Source organism: Lacerta agilis, chromosome 2 (genome assembly GCF_009819535.1).
Source record: "Lacerta agilis isolate rLacAgi1 chromosome 2, rLacAgi1.pri, whole genome shotgun sequence".
Lineage (NCBI taxonomy): Eukaryota > Metazoa > Chordata > Lepidosauria > Squamata > Lacertidae > Lacerta > Lacerta agilis.
Genome location: NC_046313.1, coordinates 66,445,188 through 66,473,018, shown reverse-complemented (window position 1 = coordinate 66,473,018; position 27,831 = coordinate 66,445,188). Strand labels below are relative to the sequence as shown.

The 27,831-nt window shown below is 42.9% G+C and overlaps 1 protein-coding gene across 2 annotated transcripts in view; it reads right to left on the bottom strand.

The window, feature by feature from the left end:
* Positions 1-7,436: 7,436 nt before the first annotated feature.
* DAG1 (dystroglycan 1) overlaps positions 7,437-27,831 on the bottom strand; it is a 49,288-nt gene continuing 28,893 nt past the window's right edge. For both annotated transcript variants that reach the window (XM_033140528.1, XM_033140529.1), the window contains exons 2-3: positions 24,682-25,083; positions 7,437-12,436 (exon numbers count right to left, since the gene is read on the bottom strand). In XM_033140528.1, the coding sequence (XP_032996419.1) occupies positions 10,049-12,436; positions 24,682-24,960 (2,667 nt within the window). In that variant the 5' untranslated portion in view covers positions 24,961-25,083 and the 3' untranslated portion in view covers positions 7,437-10,048. The remainder of the gene's footprint in view (positions 12,437-24,681; positions 25,084-27,831) is intronic.

Here is a 27,831-nt window from a genome sequence, read left to right as displayed (position 1 = left end):
CACGACTAAACAACTAAACAACAGGATTGCACGGTCAGGCTTGTTGATCATAAGATTTCTGACACTTAATTGAGAATGGACTATTTATCTCAGTGGGGTTTACTGTCAAGTAAATGTGCATAATACTGGGCTGCATGGAGAACTGTTGAGTTGATCAACTACAGTCTTAAAGACTAGCCATGTACAAGCCAGCTTCACTGCTTGACTTCAAGGTAGTGACTGTAAAAACTGTTTCCTTAGCAAGGCTGCATTTAGTCCAGTGCTTCTGACAAAGCAGGCCATGATGGTGATCACCTGTCCCTTCTCATATGGCCCCAGCAGTTGGTAGCCAAAAGGTATGCTGCCTTTGGATGTAGAATATTGGGACAACCATTGTGGGACAGATCTACCCACTATGAATTTGCCAAATACCTTTTAAAAAGTCACTCAGTTTTACTGTTATTGAATAAGCAGCAGAAGTCTAATCTATTGACTCAGCTCCTTCCTATGCAGCCAGCAATTCTGTGCTCCTAATTCTTCCTAAACTCCCAGTTTAACCGTTGGCATCATGGGCCACTCCCTGCCTGACTCCTCTTGCACCTGCCCTTTACCATTGCTGCATACCCTTTATCCAGGCTCTGCTAGGCAATTTGCTGTCTGGCTTGTGCCTCTTTCATAGCTACACACTAAGTAGTGGGAAAGACCAGGATGGGGAGAGTGGGAGCGGGGGCAGAGAGGGAAAAGACAGGCACTTGGCTCTGCTTCAGTTGTGTGGTTCAAAGGCAAATATTTCTGCTGGGCAAGGAAAACCTCTTCTGCTCTTGAAGAAAGCCGACAAGGGGGAAAAAATACCAGGCCTTTCACAACAAAGTCACGGCAGAAGGCAGAGTTTTTAAAAGGTCTGCCACTGAACTTCGGAGAGAGGCTCGGATGGAACCAAAAATGGGGAAGGCCGAACAGTGACTATGATGGGCATACAGAGATATTGAGCTGCCATCACATAATCCTGCAGAAAGATCCCGAGGGAGATGGTGATTTCCCTGCACCCCCTTTGCCTGATCGTGAGAGACAGGTAGAGCACAAGCTGACTGTTCTCCCAGTATTCATAATCACATCAAGGAAGTAGGTTAGTGGAAGCTGTCACTGCCTGCAGAGACACAATTTGGGATGACATGTGCAGAGCGGCAGATGCTGCAGGGAAGCGAACAGGCGTCCGCAGCACACGGGAGGTCAACATTGTCTTATCAGACCACAGGAGAGGGATCTTTGGCCAACAGCAGCTCAGGGCAAAAGCGCTCCAGAAAAACTCCCCAAGGCCACGCTTGAACTTCCTGGGAGGCAATGCTCCCCCAAGGAAGGCAGAGCTCGGCGTTATGGCGGATGCAGCGAAGCAAAACCCAGCACTGAAGCCTTCTGTGCCTCGCCCTCAAATTACAGCAAATGCTGCTGGAGTCAAGTTACAAAATATAAAATTTGCTCCACCCACAGAGGCTAAAAATTGCTTGTTTGTCCCCAGCAAGTTTGGGGCAGGCTTGATGCTGGGCCTCTCAAGAGAAACATTTTTTTAAAAAAAAAGAAGAAATGAGTGGCCTAGGGTGGGGTCAAGGAGCTCCTGAGCAAGTTTCTCTTTAAATGCAGCTAGTCTGGATAAGGGAGGGAGCCATGTGATGCGGGTAAACTTCTGCTGTTAAGAGAGCCATAAATAGGGAAGGCCTTTTACAGAACCTTCCCTTCTCCCATCCTGGCAGAGTTTAAAATAGATGGGATGGGCTTAATGACTGCTTGTAAGCTTGCCAAAGTGAGGCCTGGAGCGAAAAAGCTTTGGAGCAGCAACAGGGACTGGGAGGAGGGAGGGAGCACACAGCCTAGCTGTGCTTTCCTGCCCTTCTGCAGCAGAAAAGCTAACAAAGCTGGGCTGGGAATCTTATCAGAGGCGCCATGTGCTCCCCTTTCTCTTTCTGCAGGCAGGCACACACATACACAAGACTAGCAAATGGCACAGACTCCCAAAGAAAGGGGGGGGGACGCTGCTCTGACAGTAGTGGGTACGGCTGGCGGTGGAACACATGGAGGCCTGCCACTCAGCCTCTTCAGAGATGCTAGAAAGCTTTTAAGCATCCATTTTCTCATTCTCTCCACATTCTCCCTCTGAATGCGGCCTGATTAACACACGGCTGAACAATCCAATTCATAGCCTTAGGGTGCAGCAGGAGCCACGCACCAAAAATAGTAGCAGGAAAGTTTCAAACTTGCAATTGCTGAATGCAAGAAGGCAGCAGCTGCACTGTGCTGCCAATTACCCACCTTGACAGAGGCCGATTTGCCTTCCAGAGAGAAGACAAACCACAGGCTCCACTCCATACTTAATGTCAATCAGCTGCCCAAAAGATGCACGCAAACCATCCTGGGCTTGCAGCATGCCCTAAGATAGGACCTGTGAGTCTGCGCTGCTGGAGTTAAAACAAGGCTTGTGGCAAGTTCAAGGTGAATCAGTCTGTTGTTTCCAGATTTCCCCCCCCCCCTGCAAGAGCCTAATGCACAACAGAGTCTTGTGGCACCTTAAAAATGTAATGGCAAATGTAATGTGGCATATGCTTTTGTGGACTAGAGTCCATCCACTTCATTGAATGCATGAAGATTTTCCTGAGTGGCTGGTATATGGACATGTTTTAACTGATTTAAATCTTCTATTTTTCTCTTGCTGTAACCTGCCCTGGGACTTTTGTGGTGAAGGGAGGATTCTTTTTGGGGTAGTGATGATGGTAAATGATGAGGTCAGAGGGAAATGCAATGCAAAGAAGTACAATGGGCATTTACTAACAGTGATAAATCACAAAGATTGTGTAGTCCAATCTTCAATTTGTGAAGATAGTAAACATAGCCTTAAAAATCTAAATATACGTTTAAAATTTAAAACTTAATTTTGTCCTACTTATGATGAAAATGAAAAAAGGGTGTAGAAAATCGGAAAAATGTAACTTTAATATGGCTGGGCAGAATAGCAGTAAGAAAATAAAACATCACACCCAAGGATCATGAAGAGGAAAACCCCACACACTCACTGGCCTGGGCTCCCCAGGAGGGAAGATGGAATCCTGTGTGTTCCATGTAGCAGCCTTCACCAACCTGGTGGGTTTGGACTAAAATTCCCACAATCCCCAGCCAGTACAAGCTAGCTGTGGCTGATGGTAGTTGAAGTCCAAATATGCTTGGATGGCACTAGACAAAGGTCAATACACAATATAACCATATACTCAATTCTGAACATTCTTCCAGACTCTTAATGTGATAAATAAATGCCTTCTCAGATTCGTTCTTGCAGTAAGAGGGATCCTTGTGTGCAGAGCCAGTGCGGAGGAGTGGGAAGTGCTGGATTAGGATCTGGAAGATCAAGATTCAAATCCCTACTCAGGGTTGTTGTGAGGACAGAATGGAGACACGGAGAAGTGTGATGGCATATAGAAATAATAATCATAATGATAAAACATTCCTGGTGTGTGGGTTTAACACGGGTGAAGATTTTTTCAGCCCAAGGGTTGCATTCCCTTGTGGGGCTTCATGGCAGTGGTTGGTGGGAACAAACGCAAAAAAGCAGCTAGCGCACTAGACACTTGAGGTCAGAATGAATCAGAGGTTTCCATGTACGGAGATCTCAAGCCAGGGAACAAAGAGGCAGTGTCACAGTTCAAGGCACATTCCAGTCAGGCAAAGGCGGTCGAGGGAGGGTATGGAGGAGCAGGATTGGAGACAAGTATGGCCTGAGGACAAGCATGTCCAAGGAAGAGCCCAAAGAGATGCCTCATTTGGCCCCCAGGTCTGAAGCTTCTCCACTCATCCCATGCGTCTCTGTGAGCAGAGCAGAATGCAGAGATGTGTTGTATCCAGGGAGGATCTTTATAATATGCAAGCACCCGCCCTCCCTGCCTATACCCATTATTATGACAGGCATTTTACTAGTTAATACATCATGGATAACTTAAAGCAGAAGACGACACATTGTAGGAAGATAGCAGCAGAGTAGCTAACAATACATAAGCAAACCACCAATAGTAACTTGGAACTTCTGAATCATTCCTTGTATGTTGCAGTCCAGTTTGGCATATCCAGGGCCTTGCAAGGACACATAACAAAGTAGACTGTAGCACTAGATTAATTTCAATCCAGCAAGCCAATAAAGTTTACCAGTTTCCAGAACAGTGCTTGAAAGCAAGCTGCACACAGAATCAATAAAATGTTAATCTTACTGACTTTAAGTCCATACCTACTACACATAAAATTTACAAATCATCGCAGCTTTTTGCTCTATCACCAGCTGAGCATTTGAAATTTGAGCTGCAAGCTGAGTTCTGGTCACATGGTATTGTTCCAGGTTCCTCTGAGGATGAGCAATGTTTGAACCAATATGAATTTTGCATTTGTGAGCAAAGGAACGACAGTGCCTACCAATTAGGTTAAATGTCACAGAGAGATTTGCAGAAACTTACTTAACTTGCACGGTGTGCAAACCAGTGATGGAAATGGATTGCACGTCTTGCCAGAAATTCCCTAATCTTTTGCTGGTATGCTTAAACTCATTCATTAATGTGGTTAAAATGCTTTGGGAATGCAGTACTGTGCACCTGGCTAACCATGCCAGCTTTCACCACAGGTTTAAAAACAAGTACAAATAAGGAGATGAAATAAAAGGTGCCTTGAGACAAGGTTGGTGACTTTTAACAACAACTGTGCAATGTGCATTAAGTTTTGTGGATAAATAATAGTAAGAGCTAGTGCTGCCATGAATCATGTCATGCCGCAGTCTTTTTACAGGTGGTTAAATTGAATGGCTAGTGTGTAACTGCTGTCACACAGGAACACCTCCATAACTGACTTTTGGCTCATTTCTGTGACTGCTTTACTGTGGCCATTAAATCATTTCAGAGTCCTACCTGTTCTATGTGTTGTTGGTCCTCAAGGATAAACATATCTGAAAAATTATCTTTGAGCACCAGCTAATTTCTTCATCACTTGTCCCGTTGGTGCTGTTCATTTTAAAATTATGAGCATGTTTAAATCTCACTCAGGGTCAAACAAGTAGGTTGGTGTTGTGTGGATCAAAACTGGAACCACAGCAGGGAGAGGGTTAACCCTTGCCTGCCACACCATGGTTCCAAAGATCATGCTGCCCTCCCCCCTCCCTCCAAATATAGTGCTTGGCATCCCCCTAAGCATGATCACCTCCACAACTGCCCTTTAAAGTGTGTGTGTTTGTAGGACAAGCATGCAACACCAAACTAAGGGTTGTATCCTATAGTAGCGCTATAGGACTTGTTTTGTCAATGCAGGGATTTCTGCTTGCACAATTGAACTTTCCCCTCTATTTTGCCCACCATGCCTCCGCTAAATCTGTTCTAAGGGTTCCCCCAACCCTCCAGAACAGATGTGGAGAGGGCACACATGGGGAAGAAGTGAAGGAGTTCCATCGTTGGAGCAGAAATCCTTGTACTGACGGAACAAGTGCGTTGGATACTGTTCTATGGGTTGTATCTAACTCAGAGCATTGAAATTAATGGTCCCAAGTTAGCCATGTCTATTGATTTCAATGGGTTTCCTCAGAGTGTGGCTAATGTTAGTTACAGCTCGGAAGCTAAAGGAGAATGAAAAGCACGGAAGTTAAGGAGATCAGTGAAATTGTTTTGGATGTAACCAACAATGCCACTAGCTCCAGAACATAAATGGATTGTGCGTTATAACCTTGCACACCCTGATCCTATGCATTTACTCAGAAGTAAATCCCACAGAGGGTTTAATTAGATTTGCTTCCAAGTGAGCGAGCATAGAATTTTAACCAAGTAGCATATACATATTTAAGAACATAAGCTGCTGTTCAATGTCCATCCCCCTGTTCTCACCATGGCTAACTAGACTTCTGCAGCAACAGGTATTCAGAAGCAAACTGCTGCCACCCATAGAGGCAGAGCATAGCCATCATGGCTAGCAGTCACTAATAAGGCAGATTCATGCAGAATAAAGCTAATTGTTTTATTAAGTCATCCAAGTTGGTGGCTATCACTGCTTTGGTTTTTTTTTTTATCTTCTAAGGGACTTACTCTTTTAGTAAGTGAAATCTGGTCTGCAGCCATAGTGTGTTCCTGTGTACTCCGTTTCACTTTGTTCAATAAAGCTTACTCCGCAATAAGGTTTGAAGACTTAACAATGTAGAAAATATTATTACCCAGTTTGAGCCTTTTAGCTAGTGCCGGTAAAAACCCAGTAAAACCAAATACAAACAGCTAAGTGTCGGTGACTTTTATGTGCAGGGAGCACCACTTTCCTATAGAATTGAAATTGTAGTATGTTAATACTCTAGTACATCTCATTTTATTGATATTTCTTACTCTAGCTCAATAATTTTAGGGTATATAACAGCAATGAGATATTAAAGAAATGGATGGATGTTTCAAACGTGTTCCCAGTCTGAATTATAGAAAGGAAAACTGTAAACCTTGAATCAAAGGAGTGACAGTTTAAATGTTCACTATGCAGCAATATAAATTAAAAAGGTGGCTATGAAGTCCAATTCTCTCCTACTCTATACCTTCTCCTAAGCCAGCATCTTGCAAATTTCTTCTAAGGCTGTTTGCTCTAGTCATCAGCAGGGAGAAACACAATATTCCACTGATAAGAGGGTGGAAAGCCAGCAAAGGTATGAGGCCATAAACTGCAAAAAACACACACAACACCATCCAGTATTGCTTTTACACAGTACAGTTATCCTTGGAGGACTTGGGACTCTTACTGGACTAAGAGATTTAAGTTCATGTTCAGCCAAGAACACACTGGGAAGCCTTGATTAAGGGCTGTGATCTTATACCCACTTACCTAAGAGTAAGCCCCATTGTACACATCAAGTACATCACCATACCTCTATTTCTCTTCTGTAAAATGGGACCTAGTGATCTACAAAATAGAGCTGTTATGAGGATGCATGAGAATTGAGAAGCACTTGACAAAACAACATATCATATATTTGTAACATATATGGAGAATGGTGCCTTGGTATTTGAAGGCTGCGACTCCAGGAATCTCTTATTGGTTTGACACTTAAAATAATTCTTTCCAGTAATGCAACCTTTGTACTACTTGTCAACTTCATTCTGACCTTTTTCTTTTTCTTTTAAAAAAGAGAAAGAAATCTTTCTTTCATCACTGGGGAGAATTTAAGCAGATACCATTGTGCTTTGTTTCTCACATCTCCTAAAGTGTAAAATCTTTAAGCCAATAATGAGTATACAGTCCTGAATTGTGCAAAGCAGAATGGAGCACTTACCGCACTCAACAGAGCACCCTCGAGCTCAATGGGATTCTTCTAATACACTTTCTACAGATTATGTTCCAGTCTGAGCTTCCTATGTTATGGGAATATTGTGTGCTGGGAACCCAGAGGGGTCTAACGGAAGAGCTCACTAGCCTCTGCGTTTGTAGTAAAGTACACTGGTTTATTTAGTTGATATGTTTCTTTACAGAATGCAGAAAACACATTTTTAAAATAATTATATAAGGACATAAAAACACATCAGTGGTTGGTGAACACTTTTAATACAAGATTTTCTCCCACCATTACAGTGTCTAGTGGCATAAATAAACAGCACTGGTGCTTAGGGGGAAGGCGGCTGATGAGAATGCCATTGTTATTATTCTGTTCACTGCCCCTTCGCCTCCAGTTTCTATGGTGACAGGTAGGCCCAGGCCTGAAACCGTTTGCGCTTGCGCATGACCATTATAAAGTGGCATCAGTTGCTAGGGACAACGGCACTGTTTGGAAGGCCCTTCTAACTTGCAGCATTTGGGCTTAGGAGGCTGTGTGTGTTGATAACTTGGAGACATCTGAAATGCAGGCCTGCCAGTATAGATTTTGGCACTGTGCTGCCATGGTCGCTAGCTTGTGGGGGGAGGCATTCTTACAAACATATTTCTAGTGTCTGTTCAAAAGCAGTCTGCCCTAAGTGGTGCCACTTAATCCCTTTCCCTTCAACCAGCTCTCCTGTGTGAGGAGCAGAATCCATCGCCTCTTCTCATCTGAGACACACACCAACTTTCAAGCACTGAAGGGATAGAGGAGAGATGTTTTTTTAAAGGGGGGGGGACTTTGTAGGGCAAATCTATACCTGTCAAACTAGACAAAGGCTAAACCTGAAACATTCTTTACAGTCACCCTCACTTCAACACAAACCCCTCCAGCCCACCTCAGGGGGCAGAAGCAGAGTGCAGAACTATATGGGGCCATAGTCAAATTAACATTTGTTTTAATAGACAAAATCCTATTCAAGTAGTCAAAAAAAGGCTTGATGGGAAATGCCACCCTAGCAAGTTCAGAGGTGAAGGTCATTTTAGCCATTCATCCACTAGTGTGTTAACTGGCCATGTCAGCACACCATCATACTTTGCAAAACAGTCAATATGGCTTAAAAGTGTCTGCTTTGTGTGCAAAGTCAGCCAGAGGCTGCCCAGCCCCCAGCCAGGGGATGGACTAATTATTGCAAAGGGCTTTTCCTCCCTCTAATGTACCAAAAATAGTCTCAAATGGACAAGAAAAAATTAATAACTCATGCTTAAAATCATTTTGTTGAAAGGGGGGGCATGGGGGTGACCTTGATGGTCACGCCAACTTCCCAGGAGAGACATGTGGAAGTTCATTTTTTAAAAAGGCAAGAAACCTAGACATGGCTCTAATATTTAAAAACAATGACTATGAGAGACCAAAAAGAAAGGGGGAAAAAATCCAAAATGAGCAAAGCAGTCAGTCCCATTGAATTGATACTAAGAAGCTAAGCTCATACAAACTGCTGGCAGCATTACCATTTTTAATCACTTTTTTTTAATAAAACAATTTGAGGCTGTATCAAAAATTTAGTACAAAATTAGAGCTGAAAGTTCACTGATTTTTGCTATGAACTATTTCTGGCGCGCATGTGTTTTTCATTTTATTTTGCCAACCGCCAGACAGCTACTATTGCGTCTGTGTGTGTGCAGAGGACAGCAGTGAGTGATTGGGGGGGGGGGACTGTTTCCAATACTGTGGTCCAGGAGGAGTCTTGATGTGAGGAAACTGCATTACACTACATAAAAATATTGCATCTTCACCAAAATATCTCAAGAGTGTTTCGAAAGCCAAAGGATGCCTTCCAGATGAAAAATCTCAGCGCAGCACCATGACCCTTGCAGCCTGCAGCTACCACTGTTGGGGCCCCGATTTCCAAAAGGCAGCAAATGCTGCTACATAGCTGGATTCAACCCTCTCTCTCTTTTCTTTTTGGTAATTGCAAAGAGCTTTCCTTTTTCAGAAACCTACGGCTATTGGCATGGCGTCGGTCCAGCAATGGCAGGCTGGAGCAACAAGAGCTCACTCTACAGTTTGCAAAAAGGACCCCAGCTGATGACTGAACTGTATAATGTGTGAAAAAATAGGATTCCTTTGATTAAAAAAGACGGTCCCTCAGCCTGAATGGCATTGGAAACACCCCTGGAGCTTATTTGTAGTAAAGCATTTCCCCTCCCCCTCCCCATTCTATACATACAAGTTTAGGTAACAGCAATTAAATGTAAAAACTTAACGTTGACCTCAGAAAGTCCTCCGGTTTTAATTTTTTAGGCTACGTTTCATGTTATGCCCTGTAGCTAGACACACGTGAAATAGAAAAAACAGTACAGTTAGTTTTAAAGGCAAACAGCAGAGACCCAGCGTGCCACCCCTAGCGCTGCCTGCATGTCCAGCCATTCTCCCTTTGCACAAGATGCTTCGAGACGCCTGCTGTCAGAAATACTTTTTGAGCCAAGTAGATTTCCCCGCCCCACTCTATGAATAAACAAAACAAAAGCTGTTAGGCAAAAATAAAATCAGTGTCCCGAAAATTCCACAAGCACTGTGGTGTAGCAAACGCATTCGGAGAGAGGGCCTGCCGGGACCGGGCTACGTTTGAGCTTATGTATGTTGGTTTCCTAATTGGTAACGGATTCGCAGGCCACCGACCCCTACAGACAACACTGGTGTGGAACTATAGGCCCCATCTCCGCAAGCGCCTCTTGTTCATTAAGGGGGGACGTAGGGAGGTGGAGACCTGTATGGGGTCATGTTCTTCGGACGGGAGCCTTTGCCCTCCATGGGTGCTGTAAAGGGAGGGGGTGGCTGGTAGGGCGGTGCATTGGGGTCTTCGTCTCGCAGTGGCGTGTACTCTCCTATGGTGTCTTGGTTGAGCGGGGTGGTTTCTGGCATATTCTGATTTGGGTACTCCGGGGGCGGGAGAGGGGCTTTCTCCTCCTGTAGAATCAGCGGCATGCTGGAGGAAGGGGGAGGCTTGGAGTCATCCAGCTCATCGGCAAAGATGATGGGCACTCCCTTCTTGATAAAGGTGGCTTGGTCTTCTATGGTGAGCTTGCCTTTTCTCTTCTTGCGATAGCAAATCATAGCGATGATCCCAGCTATCAGCAGAATTGCTGCCACCACCACAGCGGGGATGACCGTGTGGAGGTACACATCGTCTTCACTCGTCTTTTCTGGATCCCGCGGGAGCACAACTGTAGGCGGTGCCGTTGTAGGAAGTGCTTCTCTAGAGAAAGGAATAAACTGAATGCGTCCGCAGCTACCAGCACCAATAACGGAAATGTTCTTAGCCGGGAACTCTGGCGCTAAGGCATTCTTGAAAGCGTGGCTTGGCTTGCCAGAATTATCAGCAATTTTTCTGCTCATGGTGCGAATCATCTCTTTGGGGCATGGATCCAAAGGCAGAGTATTGTTTGTCCACTCAACTACAATGGAGCCATTGACAATGTTTTGTATGGTAATAGTGCTACTGTTTCTATCTCCGAGGGCAAAAGCCAGCTTCTTCACCAACAAAATTTTCTTATGAATGTCATTAACAACTGTAGTATAGTCTCCCTCCAATTCGGCTTTAAATTTAACAGGAGGCACCTCGTCGGCTCCAAGACCATGGACAAATATTTCAAATGCATCCGCTGTTGAAAGGCCCCCTTTGTCTGTGGCATGCATGAAAAATTCATGCCTGCCTGAGTGTGTGCGATTGGGTAGTCCATACATTAGCTGACTAGTGCTATTGAACTGCACCCACGAGTTTTCTTCCAATGGCTTCTCATCTTCTAGTTTCATGGTCAACTGCAGTTTATCAGTGGTGGTATCTTCCTTGTCATAGAAAGTGTCTGACGGTATCTTGAGTTCAAAGTAAGTGCCCACCCATGCATCCACCCTGTCAATATGGTTTTTCAGTTCTGGCGGATCATTGGGCACACGGGGCGTTCCAACTGTAGTGGTGCGTATGCGAGTTGGTGGCGAAACTCTTTCTGGTGGAATGAAAGGTGATTTAGTAGTCCCGGGAGTCTTTGGAGGTCGAGGAATTTTGGTGGGCCTGGGAGTTCTTCGTGTCGTACTTGTATCGGTGGTTGATGGTGTGGACGGTTTTGGCGTGGTTCTTTTTGGTTTCTTTGTTGTGAGCGGTGTAACTACTGCAGTAGGTTCAACTTGCCCAGTCATTGTGGGCCGGATCTGGACAGGGGTAGTAGAAACTGGTTCTATCATTTTGGTTGGCTGAATTGGTCCAAGGGTTGGTGTCTGAACAATGGCACCTCTTGTTCTAATAGTAACTGTGGGTTTCCTAGGCAAAGGAACAGGCTCTCTTACTGGAGGAGCTGTTGTTTCAGTGGGAGGTGCAATGGCCGGGGAAGTGGGTGTTGGAACAATTCTAACTGGTGGTTCTTGGAGGGCTGTTGTCGGAGGTCCAACAGCAGTCACAGGGGTTGGTGTAGCATTAATCTGTCGCCTTATTCTCTTTGGAAGATTAGGCTTCTTGTTTGCAATGTGCCAGCCAACCACGGGGTAGCCAAGATGAGCAGACATTGTACCTTCCTTAGCTGGAGATTCAACATTGCTTATGTTTGGGACACTATTCTGGCTCAAAGAACAGCCTAGTTTCCAAGATAGTAAGGCTCCGTTTTCCACCACTTTCTTTGCATTCCCTGGGCCAGCCATGAAGGCTGACATGTCAAAGAGTCTATTATTTACAACGGGAACCAATTTCATGTTATAAAGTTCCACTTCTGAGAAGGTTTTCATTCGGTTTAAAAGTTCAATCCTCTGCTTTGGTGTCATTTTTGTTAAGTCAGCATCCAAAATTACAGTCAAAATAGTGACTGGTTCCTCTGTGCTACACACAAACGGTGCAACTTCATTCATATCTTGTGAAGCCACGCGTACCGACTGAGGTTCATTATGATCTTCAGGATGAACCTCAATGGAAAAGACATTGGTGGTTTGGGGCACGTAGCTTCCATTAGATACTAGATGCATTGAATTCACTGAGATGTAATGAATGCCTTTATCTGTATCAAGCGGGAGACCTTCCAAGGTGCTACTCTCTGGTTCCCAATGCAACCAAGAAGGCAAAGTTTCTTTCCCAGCTTCAGTAATCTATTAAAGAGAAAGAAAGAAACAGTCACAGGTAGTTACAACATTCTTTAGAAATAAGTATAACAGTAAACTCTGGTCTTTAAACTTTGTGCAACAGACGTTTAAGAACCCCTCCAGAAAGCACACATGGAATGTAAATCTTGAGCAGTAGCTCAACTTGATAGGTCAAAGAGATTGAAAACAACCAAGTTAATAAATTAAAACAGGACTGAAAACAGACACTCACTTGGTTGCCTAGGGCCTAGGCTGAGCCCAAATCACCTACAGGTGACTAGGTAGAGAAGCTTTTGTTAAAGGTAATGTTGGGACCCAGCACTTTTACTGGGACGTCCAATCTTGGGGAGGGGATTCTGCCCCCAACCCTGTGTTTGCGCGGGGGGGCGGAGACAGCAGTTTTGGCGGAAAAAGGAAAGATGTTTCTGAGGGAGGAAGAAAGGGGGGGTTGGGGAAGGTGCCTCTCCGTTGGGAGAGGAGGCGGGCAGGAGTTCAATGGGAGAAGCTGTGGGGAGGCAGGCAAAAACGGGGGGGAAAGACAGAGAGGAGGCAAGTGGGAGTTCAACAGGAGAAGCTGTGGGGAGGCAGGTGAAAACGGGGGGAAATACGGAGAGGAGGCAAGCAGGAGTTCAACGGGAGAAGCTGTGGGGAGGCAGGCGAAAACGGAAATACGGAGGCAGGCGGGAGTTCAACGGGAGAAGCTGTGGGGAGGCAGGCAAAAATGGGGGGAAGACGTAGAGGAGGCAGGCAGGCAGGAGTTCAACAGGAGATGCTGTGGGGAGGCAGGCAAAAATGGAGGGAAATACAGAGAGGAGGCAGGCAGGAGTTCAATAGGAGTAGCTGTGGGGAGGCAGGCGAAAATGGGGGTAAAGACGGAGAGGAGGCAGGCAGGAGTTCAATGGGAGAAGCTGTGGGGAGGCAGGTGAAAACGGGATCTCCTTCCAGTACCAAATGAGTCACAGTAATGCGTGGCCGGGTACAGCTAGTTACATATATGAATGTATACTCAAAATCCTCTGGCCTACTTTAGGAAGTGGAAACTTAATGTAAGAAAAAAATAACAAAGCATTCCCATTTGTCAAAAAGGATCTTATTAGAGGTCACTGCACCTAATTCCTTCTCTTTGAATCCTGTTCCTTATTTCTTCCATTTCCCCTCAACCAGATTCCTGAATTATATAGCTTTCAGTTATAATCTTGTATTTCTTGGTGTTGTGGATAGGAAGGAAGGAAAAGAGGCATGGATAAAACCTGTATAGCCATTTACCGGAGAAATATTCAATGTAAATAATAGTAACTCAATTGTATCTGCCTTAAGACGATTCACATTTAACTAATGTGACACATGCAAACTGAGCCTAAATTATGAAAATACTCTCTCATTCTGGCAAATTGCAAGTATTGTTTAGCCCTCAGAACAGCTAAAGTTGAGGAAACAATTACACTTCAATATCAATGACATTATACAACACACAAACACATTTTACAAAAGGAACAATTAAATATTTTTTTGGAGAAAAATTACATGAATCACTACAATAGATAATGGTTTAGATTTAATTTAGATAGCTGATTGCGACCAGCAGTTTTGAATTTTATTTTTGGTAAGTGGTGTGTTAACAAGGTAAGGTAAGAAAAAAGATGAATACCACAGATAGGTTAATGGAAAAGTTTGTTTTCTCAGAAAACTTACAGTGCAATCCTTTGTGTGTCTACCTTTATGTGTTTATAAAAGCAGGTTGCAGCCTGAGTGTAACACTTTTGTCCCACTGACATCAATGGGAGAATTAAGCAAATGCTAAAATTCATGAGTTTAAAAATGTTTACTTCTGGCCAGATCATTCCCTGTTTTTCTGCAAACACTGCCAACCACCTGGAGGTGCAAACATCTGAGTAAGCAAAATGCTATCTATTGCTAGCTCCTTCTGTCTTGGGTCCTTTATATTAACAGCTTTCTCTTGAGTAGTTAAAAGTGTTTGTGAACATTCTGTGATATCACAGCAAGGCAGCCCCGCTGAGAACATCTTCAATCAGGGGATAGTATGTTTCACTGCTAGTGCTGAATACTGTACAGTGGTACCTCTGGTTACGTAGACTACTTAATTCGTTCTGGAGTTCCGTTCTTAACCTGAAACTGTTCTTAACCAGAACTTTAGCTAATGGGACCTCCCGCTGCCACTGCTGCCCGATTTCTGTTCTCATCCTGAAGCAAAGTTTGTAACCTGAAGCCTATGTAACCCGAGGTATCACTGTATACTGCTCCTTTTTGAGGATTCGGGTTTTTTTTAAAATCAATTTTAAGAAATGCCTTTAAAATTATTACTCACAACACAACCACTATTACCATGAATTTTTAAGTAAATGCCCAATTCTAGAAATGTTTCAACCATGTGCCTTCCTCTTTTGTTCACTGGTTACTGAATCAGTTCAACAAAGCAAGGAATCCAGAACAGAACTGCCCAAATTTTGCCACTTTAACATTCTTCAGCAAGAGTAAACTCCAGCTTGGTAGGATGACAGCAGAGACCAGCTGTCAGACAGTGTGAGCCACACCCTAAATTTAAACCTCTTACCTTGTCAAGGTACCATATGTGGAAGTGCTTATAGCGTATTTCACACTTTCTTACTGCAACTTTAAACCTTACTGAGGTGATGCTTGTATTCAATTCAGTCAAAATCACACTGCCAACTGAAGAGAGACAGTACTGAACAGATTTTAACTGGCTATCATTTTAGAAACTAGGCGGAAGGATGAAAGGACATGAATTTGATAGGCCTGACTCACGAGCAGACATGTAGTTAAGTCTCGAGGTGATACTGCATAGAAAGATTTTATACTTGGCATCTTTACAGCACTTTGAATATTTCAATAATATATATGTGAAGCTTCTTAGTTTTTACAGTGGGTATCAAAGGTAAGCCAGTATTGCTACTATCCACACTACTGTATTTTTTGTAAATTTAAAGTTCTTAAAACGTTTTACTGTTTTATTTTAAACTGTACCCTGCCCTGGGACCTTAAGGTGAAGGGCATGTTGTGGTGGTGGTGGGCAACAGCACTGATTTGCAAGAGGCCATGCCTCAGTGAATAGCTGAGACAAAGTCTTCCCGGTACATCCTTAGATCTGAAACTCTCCATTGCTGCTGGAGCTCTACTCTGTCTTTTATCTGTGACAGACTTCGGGAAACAGAAGCAAGAAAGCCAATGAAAGCTGGCAGAGTGTCCTGTGGGCACCAAAGCTGAATACTAGGAGAATGAATCCACAATGGTTTCCAAGTGTTAACATTATCACTTGAGGGGTGCAAATGATTTTTTGGGGGGAAGCACTTTGGTACTAACCCAGCCCAATACAATAGTTAAGACCAAGAAAGGAACTACAATTTGCAGGTATCTAGTGTTAAAGAAGGCTGATCGCCGAAGACTTGATGCTTTTGAATTATGGTGCTGGAGGAGACTCTTGAGAGTCCCATGGACTGCAAGAAGATCAAACCTATCCATTCTTAAAGAAATCAGCCCTGAGTGCTCACTAGAAGGACATATCCTGAAGTTGAGGCTCCAGTACTTTGGCCACCTCATGAGAAGAGAAGACTCCCTAGAAAAGACCCTGATGTTGGGAAAGATGGAGGGCACAAGGAGAAGGGGGCGACAGAGGATGAGATGGTTGGACAGTGTTCTCGAAGCTACTAACATGAGTTTGGCCAAAATGCGAGAGGCAGTGAAGGATAGGCGTGCCTGGCGTGCTCTGGTCCATGGGGTCACGAAGAGTCGGACACGACTGAACGACTGAACAACAACAACAGTGTTACATGTGAACTGGACCAAAGACAGATACACACCTTTAATTTCTAATTGAATAAATAAATAAATGACAATGACAACAACAACAACAACAACAACAAACAACAACATACTTATTTTAGCTTTAGCTGATTATTACTATTTTTAAGAAGTATTCAAATTTGAGAGACAAAGATGAGTAATATTTCCCACATGGTGCTAAACAGGAATGAAGCAACAGTATGTTGCTTCCCTCATAAAACTAAAGCAGCTTTGCAGAACTTCCTCACACAAGAGTTCAGGAAATAAAGTTACCGGTAACTCTAGCTTCTTTAAGTGCATTTCATACTATGTAGTATAGTATTAGGGCCTCTAAAGGAGACATGCAGCCCAAAATTCTAACACCAGACCTTTATGACAACCACACAACAGTTTCCCTGCAGCATCCACCACCCAAACATGACTATAATATGCATAACTCTGGACAGAATCTGAAACAAGCCAACCACTACCGCTGCAGTTTATGTAACTGAGCTCCAAAAGGCAACTGCAAGTAAAAAGAATACCAAGTATGGATTATGCACCAGACACTGTTTATGTACAGGACTGGTGCCCCTTTCAAAAGGACTTTCACTGCTCATCCTTGCCCCAGGAGTAGCAGATAACTGACAATTTATATCTACTTAAATATATACAGATTTTAGTTTCTTTTCTTTCCTCCTTCCCCGATAACCAAAGAAGATGGGAGACAAAGCCAATTCTCAGATATTGAAAAATGCAAGATAACTTTCTAGCACCCTAATTTTGCCCAAGTGTAAACCAGGGTTAGTTTTTCCATAATAAGTCGCCAATGCTGCAGCTGTGAACTTAAGAAAAGCACCACAGGATCAGACCAGCCACCCATCTACTTCAATATCCTGTTGTCACTCTGTGCTTCAGATGCATCTTTGTGTCAAGGGACTACTATTTTGCTAATGCCTATTTCCACAAACAAACAAATCCCATACAGTAATTGCATCCTCACACATAGTAAACTTTGTAAGCAATCGGACTATGGCTTTGACAGCCACAATAATTTTACTAAGATTTCACAAATATAAGCCCAAGAAACACTTTTCGAGTCATACTGCATATATTGGCCAGAATATATAGTGGAATCTAGAAGAAATTCCATGGTTAAAGCCTCACTTAGGTGTGTACATACAAGTGGCTACATGAATTACTAAAAAGTGTGTGGCTGTGTTTGTGATATTGCCTCCCCATGCTATCTTAGCAGAATAGAAAGACATTCAAGCCTAAGATTGGATGGATTCAAGCCTAAGATTGGATGGATGGATAGATGAAAGGAGGCAGAAAGGGAAAAGAAGCTAAAAGGCAGAGAGTCAGGTCACTAAAACCTAGGCAGATTGCATGATTCTCAGATTATCATATCAAGACTCCTATACAGCTTGCTACTTCTAAGAAAGGACTTTTACCACTAATTTTGTTTTTCTGAAAACTTATAGCTCTGAACACAAACTAATAAGGGTTTGCTTTTGAAGGATACAGTCCTCTCAAAACAAGAAAGCAGAGGCTTGGAAAAGTGTGTTATTTGCATATTTGAAAGCTATCAAAGAACTAACTGAAAGATAACAGTGTTCACCATGCAAGAGAATCAGGTTAGTCAGTTACACCAGAAAGAGTCAAGCATTTTTGTCTCTGGAGAGCTTGTCTGTATAAGGGAAACCTACTGAACATATGTTGGCTCTATTCATGATTCAGAACCCTGCACTCACACCCACTCTCTCTATGAGACCTTAAATCAAATAGAGGAAATAGTGTGCTACTTGCTATTGTAAAGGGTAAGCCCCTTGAATGGTGTACAATGTAACCCAAATAAATGATTAATTTATTACTGAACGCAAGCATCTTAGTTCATAAAAGTGCTCAATTTTCTTGGGAAAGGGTTGAATAGATGTGTGTATTACTGAAAACTCACACTCCCTGTCCCCCACAGCTTTGCTGCTGCTGGAGTTTGACTTCTGGGAGGTGCTTATTCCTAGATCTTAACAACTGAAGCCACCACAAAGCAGAACATGGAAGCAGTTGCAGGGAGGGTCTGATACAGAAGAGTGCTATGTGAAGCAGCAGCGGGAATGTCAGTGTGCAGGTGCAGCAGTAAGCGTTTAGGGTGTTTAGACTCGAATATACCCCCAAAGTAACTTTTTTGGTTATGGTTATCGCATATTAATGCTATCCTGTATTTCAAACCCTCAAGCAATTCAGTTTGAGAGGCAGTTCTCTTCAGCGCTGCCTGCCCACTATCAGCAACACGTCTGTGAACTCTGCCATTTTATGCAAGACAGAAATATCTCCTCGGATGCTAAGAAAAAGCCTGCTTTTGTTTCCAATTATTACAAACAAGCATATCTCAAGCAGCTTTCATGGAAGATGATCATGTTCCTATGACTCATGGCAAAAAAGTAATTTGTACTCCAAATGGAACAACAGTGATTTAGAACAACTTAGATTTCTAAAACTGCCATCAAGCTATTTATGAGGTAATGCCTAGTGTCAACAAATGCTTGAAAGTAGATTAATACCCTAATCACAAACCACCTTCACTCAACTCCAACTTCTTGCTTCTGGAATGGGTTTGGTCTTGTCAGTTTTTTGGGATCCACAGCACATCTGTTACTTCCTGTCAGTGCACTGCCCAATTTACTAATTTGTACTCCATCTCTGGGGCTTATATTCATGCTGAAATCCATTATTTACAAGCCCCACACCCAGTATCCTGGATACTACCGCTATAATTTAATGTTTCCCCTCAGCATAATTTTTTAATTCCTGAAGATTTTCAGAAGATTTTTTGTTTGTCTAGACTGCAGATGCCTCACCCTGACTGGATTTAGCTGAAAAACGGATGTAGCAGGGTGGCCAAGTTTGCTGATGATACTCATTTGTTCGGTCATTAAAACAAAAGGACCTCTTCAAACTGAGTGAATGGGCAGTAAAATGGAAAATGCACTGTAAGTCTGCTTATGTTTTATAATTTCCAGGAAATGTATGTGTTTTGATGTTGATTGACCTATAGATTGACCTCTGTGCATGTATATAACTGATAATCCACAGAATATGACCTCCTCCAATATACTCCATAATCTGTGGACTGGCAATACTCAGCATTTTTCTCTGATGTATTGGAAAGATCTTCTTAATCATAGCCTCTAAGCAAAGGGTCAAGCTATGTCTCCTTCCCCAAACAATGGAGGCAACTGAAACAAACAGGCAATGTTCAGTTGAAAACTTGACCGTCTGAACAAGCTTGAGTGCTGAAGCCATTTTGGTTTTGACTCCTCAGTATAACAAGGAATATTCAGTGAATGAAAAGCAGATTGCAAACTTCGCCAGAACTCATGAAGATTGATTCAGCTCTAAATCTAACCATATTTTGTAGCGATCAATTCATGATTATACTTTGAATTAGAATTCCTTTGCATCTGTCCAAGACCTAAATGCAACATACTTCAAGCCATCAGGGACCTATTAGTCACAGCTGTATTTTATTGATCATGAATTTTAAGAGAGTCAGATTCAAAGGTCAGAAATTTAAGAAGAAAAGATGCACTATGGATTGTTATCCTGGAAAATAAGGACAAAAGATTCATAAAAACAAATGCTGACCTCGAGAAAGCTATTTTTGATATGCAGTGAACATTCTGCAGTATTGCCTTCTTCTGGGACCACCCAGGAACACCAGTCAAGCATCTGAACCTCTAGACATCCAATGTAACCACTAGAGGGAACTACGAGGCTCACTCAAGAATACTAAGTAGTACTACCGACAACTAGGTGTGTTACAATAAAATGGAAAAAAAAACATGTAAGGAACATGGCTGGTTATAGTATAACAGTGGAACTGCATCCCAGATGCTAATTTTAAGGCACTTTTTTCTTGTTTCAAAACATTCAGTATATTCATCTGGAGAAAATGGAAACACTGAATAATCAGTGGGCAATTAGAATATTTCCACTATACATACCAGACATTTAACCATACCCTGGCAAGATCCATTTTAAAGATGTGGAAATGACGCGTATTTGAAGTGACATTTGTCTTTGGTGTCTAATAAACAACTTCTCTATGAGACCACATTGTTCAAAACTCAGCTGCTCCATCTAATACCATTCTGCCACTCACACTGTAACGCCTTCCATTTCCAGATGTGCCCATATTTATTATAAAGGAACTATTCAGAAGACAACTCATTTCCTCTCTCATATGACAAGAGGGCATGCAAGTAATTTCACTGGGTGGTCACTGCAAAACATTGACTGTCCAATGAAATGCTGCCGGTCTGAAAACATTTCATTTAATATAGTCTAGCAGGGTGCTTGAACAAGGGACCTGTTGCCTGAATCCTGCTCTCCGTTTTGTTGCTCACAGTCCATGGTAGAATGCCAAATTTTGAAAGAGGGCACTTCTCCACACATGACCTTTTTGCAAGCAAAAGGCCAAAGGAAAAAGAATCTATGATACAACATTTGCACCAGATGCTAGGCGCATATTGATGCTTTGGACTCCCAACTAATCACCACTTGCTGCTATTTCCCCAGCCAGCAGATATCCTGATGGCTGAATTGGCAGGAGGATTAAAACTTCTGCTAGTGACCTTCATCCAAGCCACGCAGACCATGTATACAATTACTTACTGGTTATCTTCTCCTTTAAAATTCAATGCTAGAGGACACTATTCAGGAGCAGCAACGTCGAGAAACAAGGAACTGTCAGTGTGAAAAGTTTGGTTGTAATTAGACTGAGTCATATCTTCCAAGTGTGGAACCCACTGTTGGAAGTTAAAAGGCCAAAATCCGTCACAATGGGAGGCATACATGACTGTACCAGTGAAAAACTGGACAAGATCTTCTTTGAGTCTCTTGGTACATGCCTCTGTGACAATCCCTTTATATCCTGGGAGTCAACAGGTGATACTGAAACTATGTACGGCAAACAGCATTAGGTTCCCACAGACCCAGGCATGCACAATTCTCAACCCATTAGTTAGCAGGCAGCCTGCCAAGTGCTCCCACTGCATTAGCTTGAAGCTTTCACGGAAAGTGCTCTTTGCACCACATTGACCCTAATCTTGAGTTCATGTTCAGTTAGAAATCCATGTGTTAATCTTCTTAACAGAAGGCCAGGAGAGAAAAATGCAGCATAGATGGCAACTCCTTGCTACATCCAAATGCCCCAGAAGAATGTCTCTCACAGTGCAGCTATTGCATTAATAGGGACAGAGCCCTGCCCATGTGGCCACACTCACAGCTGATAATGAGCCTGTTTGGTTTCTCCGAACAAAACTGCTCAGATCCTGTTTGTGGGACAAAATCTCCTAAATATCCGATAAGAATAAACCTGTTAAATAAACCTGTTAAATAAAAGCCTCTCCAGCAGATGGTGATAGTTACTGGACTTGTGAAAAGAAGTCTCCAGTCTGCGCAAGCAAAGCAGCTTTGCATAGCTTTATTGCCAACTAGTCCGTCAGTCACAGAAAACACCATTTAAATGGAGTCATCAATTAACCAAAGATTAAATGGATTTGGTTTTGCTCTTGACAATTCACTGACATGGCACCATCTGTGCACCAGTTATGTGTATGTACAGCACTTCAGAGAGGTTGAAAGGAAGGAGATTCCATCTCCAAAGAAAATATTTTCCCACACTTCCATTTTGTTGGAGGTCACAGAACCTAACTATTGTAGCTTCCGAGGCAGATCCAGATTGGTCCTTCATTCGATTGCTACAGAAACACCTGCTGCCAAATGTTTGTCTATTCCTGAGCATGGTTTTTTTGGGGGGGGAGGGGGATTCCATTTAAGAGTGTTCAACTAAAGTGATCACCACCAGCATACCCAATAATTGCCTCTTCTGTATAGTAGGAACCTACTTTGCTCTGCAGAATAAATGTTGAGATTTTACTCAGCAGTGTGACCAGAGATTGCTAATTGCTAATTATTGTTGGTCCCTTAAGTATTACACTGCACCCTTTTGGCAAGAAGACTAACACAGTTCTTAAAGCTCATGTAGGTAGAAGAAACTATTTAAAAATGGCATTGTGACCTTGATGACAAAACAATGCAGGCTTGAAAACAGACATTTATCTGGCCTCCTGCAGTTAGTAAGACTCTCCTCCAGGTGACAAAGGAGAAAAGCTTTTGTAAAGCAAAGAGAAGTGCTGATTATTTTTTCTTCCTTTCATACCTCTGGTATTGTATTCTGGTAGAATACAATTACCGGTAATACCACATGGATGGGGCAAAGAGGCTACAAGAAATTGTTATGGACAAGTAATTTCTGTGTATTTGCTTACAAATCTAAGGTAAGAACTCCCAATTTGAAGGTTCACATGTCTAAAAAACAAACATTGAAAATACTATCCCAGAAAAGTGTGGAGAGCTCAACATGTCAGAACTTCGCAAAAGGTTAAGATGTCACAAGACTGTGGGGATTAAGTATATTCATGCATTCAAAGTGTTCAGTACTAAAGAGCTAATCTAAGTGAGGCACATATCAGGTCACAGATGTCAGAAATAAGACTGCAAAATAAGGCATAAATTTGGGCATGGGGCTGATTAACCAAAAATGGAAGTAGTTTTTTTTTAACCCCGTGATTTTAAGTGAAAAACAGTCTTTTGTAAAATAGAAGAGCAGATTATGCTGATTACTAATCCAGTTACTGAGTAAATTTCAATAGCCTGTATTATGCAGATTACAGGCCATAACTGTTATTAGTCCTCCTGGTTTTTAAATCCTATAGATGCTACATAAAGCAAGGTGAATAAAATAATTTTGCACATTTCCAAGCATAGGTTGGCCGGTTATCACAGTCAGCATAGCAAGTTTGGGCAGGATACGATTTCTTCTTTTGAGAAGATGTCAGGCTGCCTTTATCCTGCACTGAAATTCAGCCTGTAGTTCTGCAGGTCTTGTGAATCCTCTGAGGTTGTCCAAGCTTAACACACCTCTGGCATTGCCTAAAAAATAACTTGCATCTCAAGATCTCTGAGCATCTTAGTGATTAAAACTAAATATCCTAAAAGGGAAGCAGGACTACAACTGCTCTTACAGTTTGGGAACTACTGAACAGATTACAAGCAGATTCTTGCCCCCTTACTTTCAGTTATCAGTACCTATCACTTTCTCTTGACCTTCAAGCTGTGTAAGGCAACACCCATCTGGCTTTCTATGAACATACCATGTCAACAATGTTGCTAGCAAAGCACTAGTTTCAGCACAGGATAGCAAGGCAGTTCTTGTACAAAAACTGAGAATGAAGCCTCAGTAACTAAGCTACATGTTTTTCAAGATATAAAAGAATGAGCATGGGTATGAATGATATCTCTTGTTGCCAGCCCACGTTGAGGCCTGGCAACCAGACAGTTGAACCTTTTTTAAAGCACAGGGCACAAAACAAAGTTGTGATCACCTCTGAATTATCTCTGTTTGAGAGGTTCCAGCAAGGGGGACTCTACATCTTTTACTAACCCTTTTACTAACACTTTCTGCGTACTCTCCACAATCCCAGTGCAGTCAATTACTCATATATGCCTTGTTTTCTTCCTCCACTCAAAGACACTGGCTCTTTCAACACAAAGACAAGCAAGTGACAAGATGTTCCAAACCTCCCTTTTGGGGGAATGCTTTTGGACAATAAATGGTTGCTCCCTTGCTGTGGTTAAAATTTTGTGTTTGCTGTATTCATTTTTCCCTGTGCTGTTTTGTGGCTCTTTCACTGCTTTTATTGCATTTAAATGTTTATAGAAATAAAAAGTGGTCCCTTCACTAAAAACAAGGAAGAAGGGGCAGGACGGAGTGCAAAGTCAGAAAGTACTTCCTGATTATTTACAGGCCTGGAAAACCATCTTGTATCCCATAAATGATTCTAGGTTCTTTCTAATACAGCCTCAACTTTTTGGCTGAAAAGCTGTTGGTTAGGCTGACTAGTGGCAGAATTTCTCTCTTTGGGCACTGCAACACTTTCCCCCAGAACAGCAAGTTTCACATCACTCCCACAGCTACCTCTCCAATTGGAGAAATGATACATTATTATTCTGTAACTAATAAATTAAAGCTGGGACTGGCAGCCTCTGTAGCATCCTAAGGCCAGGAAAGTACATCATGGCTGCCTGTTCCTACCAAAGTCAGAAGAGGAATGCAAAAAATTTATGCCTAGGAAAGGGACTATGCTTGGAGCGTGTTTATGACAAGTTCTCTTCCCCTAGCATCAAGTTTCAAATTCCATGAAAAGTCAGCCCAGATTTCAAAATAGACAAATTAGTATAGTAGATACTTCTCCTGATCTTAGTCTCTATAACATTTGGATGTAAAAGTCAATTTTTAAGCACACCCATTGAGGAGAGAGAGAGAAGACAAATGCTAGTAAGATAGAAGTAAATACATGGAACAAAATATTACAGTCCCAATTTCTCACCTGGATAATTTCGCCATTAGAAGCTATTAGTTCTGTTGGGATGGTGACTCTGAAGGAACGACCCACTACAGCAGAGCTGTCAGGAATCCCCACCACCGCTGGCACATTCTCTCGGAGATCCGAAAGCACCGAATGCATGGAGGCCTCTAACTGGTTTTCCCAGTCCCGTACAACTTCTGAGGCCTCACTAGGCCAATGGCACTTAACAGTAGTAGTCACCATCAGCACTAGCAAAGTCCTCCCCAGTATTGGGGACAGCTGTATAAATCCAAGAGTCATTCTCTCAGCACGTGCCAAGTACTCTGTTGTAGCCAGAAAAAGAGATCCAGGGCCCAGCAAGCTAAACAGAGCCGTGCAGTCACCAATCCTTCACACCAAATTCATTGTTGCTAGTCTTGGTACCTGTAAGAGAAACACACACATACACAGTCAATGAGCAGGTGAAGACAAACTTCATTATGACCCTTTTGACTAAGGTTCTGTCATCTGGCTAGCGCATGAAGCCTTTCCGAAGCTTGAAGCCCAACTGCCCAAAGCACTGTTCCCCTACTTTCAAAATTCTCCAGCTTCTGCCCCAGTCCAGTTCAATCTTCTGTCAAGGTTTCTGTTGACCCTCCCACACCCACAATGTCCTCATCCTTTCCGCTTTTACATGGAGCTCCCAGTGGTCTCCCATCCAATTTTCTGCAACAGTTTATAACTTCTTGGCTTCAGCAGTGCTGCAGCATTAAATGTTTCAGGTCATTCACTCTCCATACCCTATATCTTTACTGAGTCATAAAAGTATGTGAAGAAAGGAAGAAATCAAATGATGTATCATCATAGAGCGGGGCAATCTTTCAAGAAAACAGTAGCAAGTTTGCACAGGGAGTTTACACTTTAATTATCAGAACTTAAGAGCCATTAGTGGAAGATGTTGCATGGACATTTAGTTCTGCTACTTTGAGCTCAACTCCATACTACAGTTTTCCTAGCCCCGAGTTTGAATGTTACAAACAAGTAATCTAAATATGACAGCTGTTTTACATAGGTCACTCCTACCCGGACATTGCTTCTGTGTAGGAAATTCCATACAAACACCATGTTGCGTGGGAGAATTGTGTCTATATATTCTGACAGGTGTGCATGCTGCAAGAATTATTTGCAAAATAGGCTTCCTGCTGCATGGACCAGAGACAAAAAGCCTAAACACATCTGGGTACATGAAACTTCCTGCAGAAGAGCAACAGAATTCCATCCTGCGTGAAGACATTCGCTCTGTGTTGCTTAAAGTAAAGGTAAAGGGACCCTTGAGCATTAGGTCCAGTCGTGTCCGACTCTGGGGTTGCGCTGCTCATCTCGCATTACTGGCCGAGGGAGCCGGCGTACAGCTTCCGGGTCATGTGGCCAGCATGACAAATCCACTTCTGGCGAACCAGAGCAGCACACGGAAACGCCGTTTACCTTTCTGCTGGAGCGGTACCTATTTATCTACTTGCACTTTTGACGTGTTTTCGAACTGCTAGGTGGGCAGGAGCTGGGACCGAGCAACAGGAGCTCACCCCATTGCGGGGATTTGAACCGCCGACCTTCTGATCAGCAAGCCCTAGGCTCTGTGGTTCAACCCACAGTGCCACCTGCGTCCCTTATTAGGTATGTGCATATCTCTACCCATGCATTCTCTGACTGGAATCCCCTCTTGATATGAGATCCCCCCTCCATGCTTCTCACTTTTGTATTGCAGAAATTTCATTCCAATTTCAGAAGATGCAACGCAGAGATAAATGGGGTCCTTTATTAGCTCTATCCATATTTATATACTACACACAGACGACCTTTTCGTTAAGTAGCAGACATTTTCAATACTACTGCTTTTAATAGGGGAAAGTATCAAATGTAATAGCTTTGCTGGGCGTTGACACATCATGCAAGCCTGTCTTTCACCAGCTAAAATGTATCTACACTGACGAGCAGTGTCATTATAGTTTATAAGAACACTTTGCTCCATGTACACTTGCAAAAAGCACAGGCCCAGAACTGCTCAGACAATACGTAAATAATAAACTAGACTAGCATTTGCTCTGCTAAAACCATTAAAGGAAAGATCTTCAAGGTCAATGAGTAATAGAAGGCTTCCTTAAAGCTCAAGAACCAAAGTGCTGATGTGATTACAAGAACTCCCAGTCTGGCACACCTCCTCTAGTAAACTGGAACATTCCTCTCATGCGCTAAGGATTGTGTCAGAACAAGTTCTGACCCAATTTGGAAGAATACTGATCTGAGGGTTAACATTTCATGTGTGCATTCCAATGCACAAGGAAGTGTCTGAACCAATAGCTTAGACAATATTTGAATGCATGAATGTGCTTCTTACTACATTTTGGTAGCCTTGGGGCAGTAGTAATTTCTGTCTGGAGCGTGGAGGAAGAGGAGACAACACGGGAAGGAGCATCACAGTGTCAGTGTGGGCAGACTATGAGGCTAAAAGACATCAACTCTGGAGGTAGCTTCGGCCACATTAGTGCAAATGCACACCCCATGCATAAATGCTGTCCTTTGCTTTGGGCAGAAGCTCCACCCCCATTGGCAACTGCACCATATGCTAATATGAAAAGACTCCACTTTGTGGGTGGGGCAGAAATTTCAGCTACCCAACTTCCCCCTTCAAACCACCAGCATCTTCAAACAGCTGTGAAGGCCCCATTACAGGTGCAGGGAGGGAGTGGCCTTTTCCTCACACCTATCTATCTATCTTGGAAACAAATGTATAATTAGGTTCATTGAAATGAGCTGGCCCAGTCTTAAAAGCTACCTGGATGGAGAATCTGGGAACCACGCTTAAGCCACGGAGTTCTTTTGAAGACTAATGGGTTAGAGCAGTGAAAAAATATACTTACAGAATATTTGACTTCATCTAGTCAGAGGGACCTCAGAGCTTCTTTGCACGGCTCAACTGAGCATTAAACTGCTCCCACTCCACAGCTGAGAGAGCTAGGGCAGAAGTAGTTTAAAGAAGTTGAGGGAGGAACAAACTGTATCGGCCCGGTGATACAGCTTGCTCCTCCCTCTGCAGTATAAGGGGCACAGCAATGGTGACTTCACCCGGCAGTTATCACGGGTGACACCACCACTGCTCCTGAGTCCCTCTGCTACCAGCGGCTCAATGTTGAA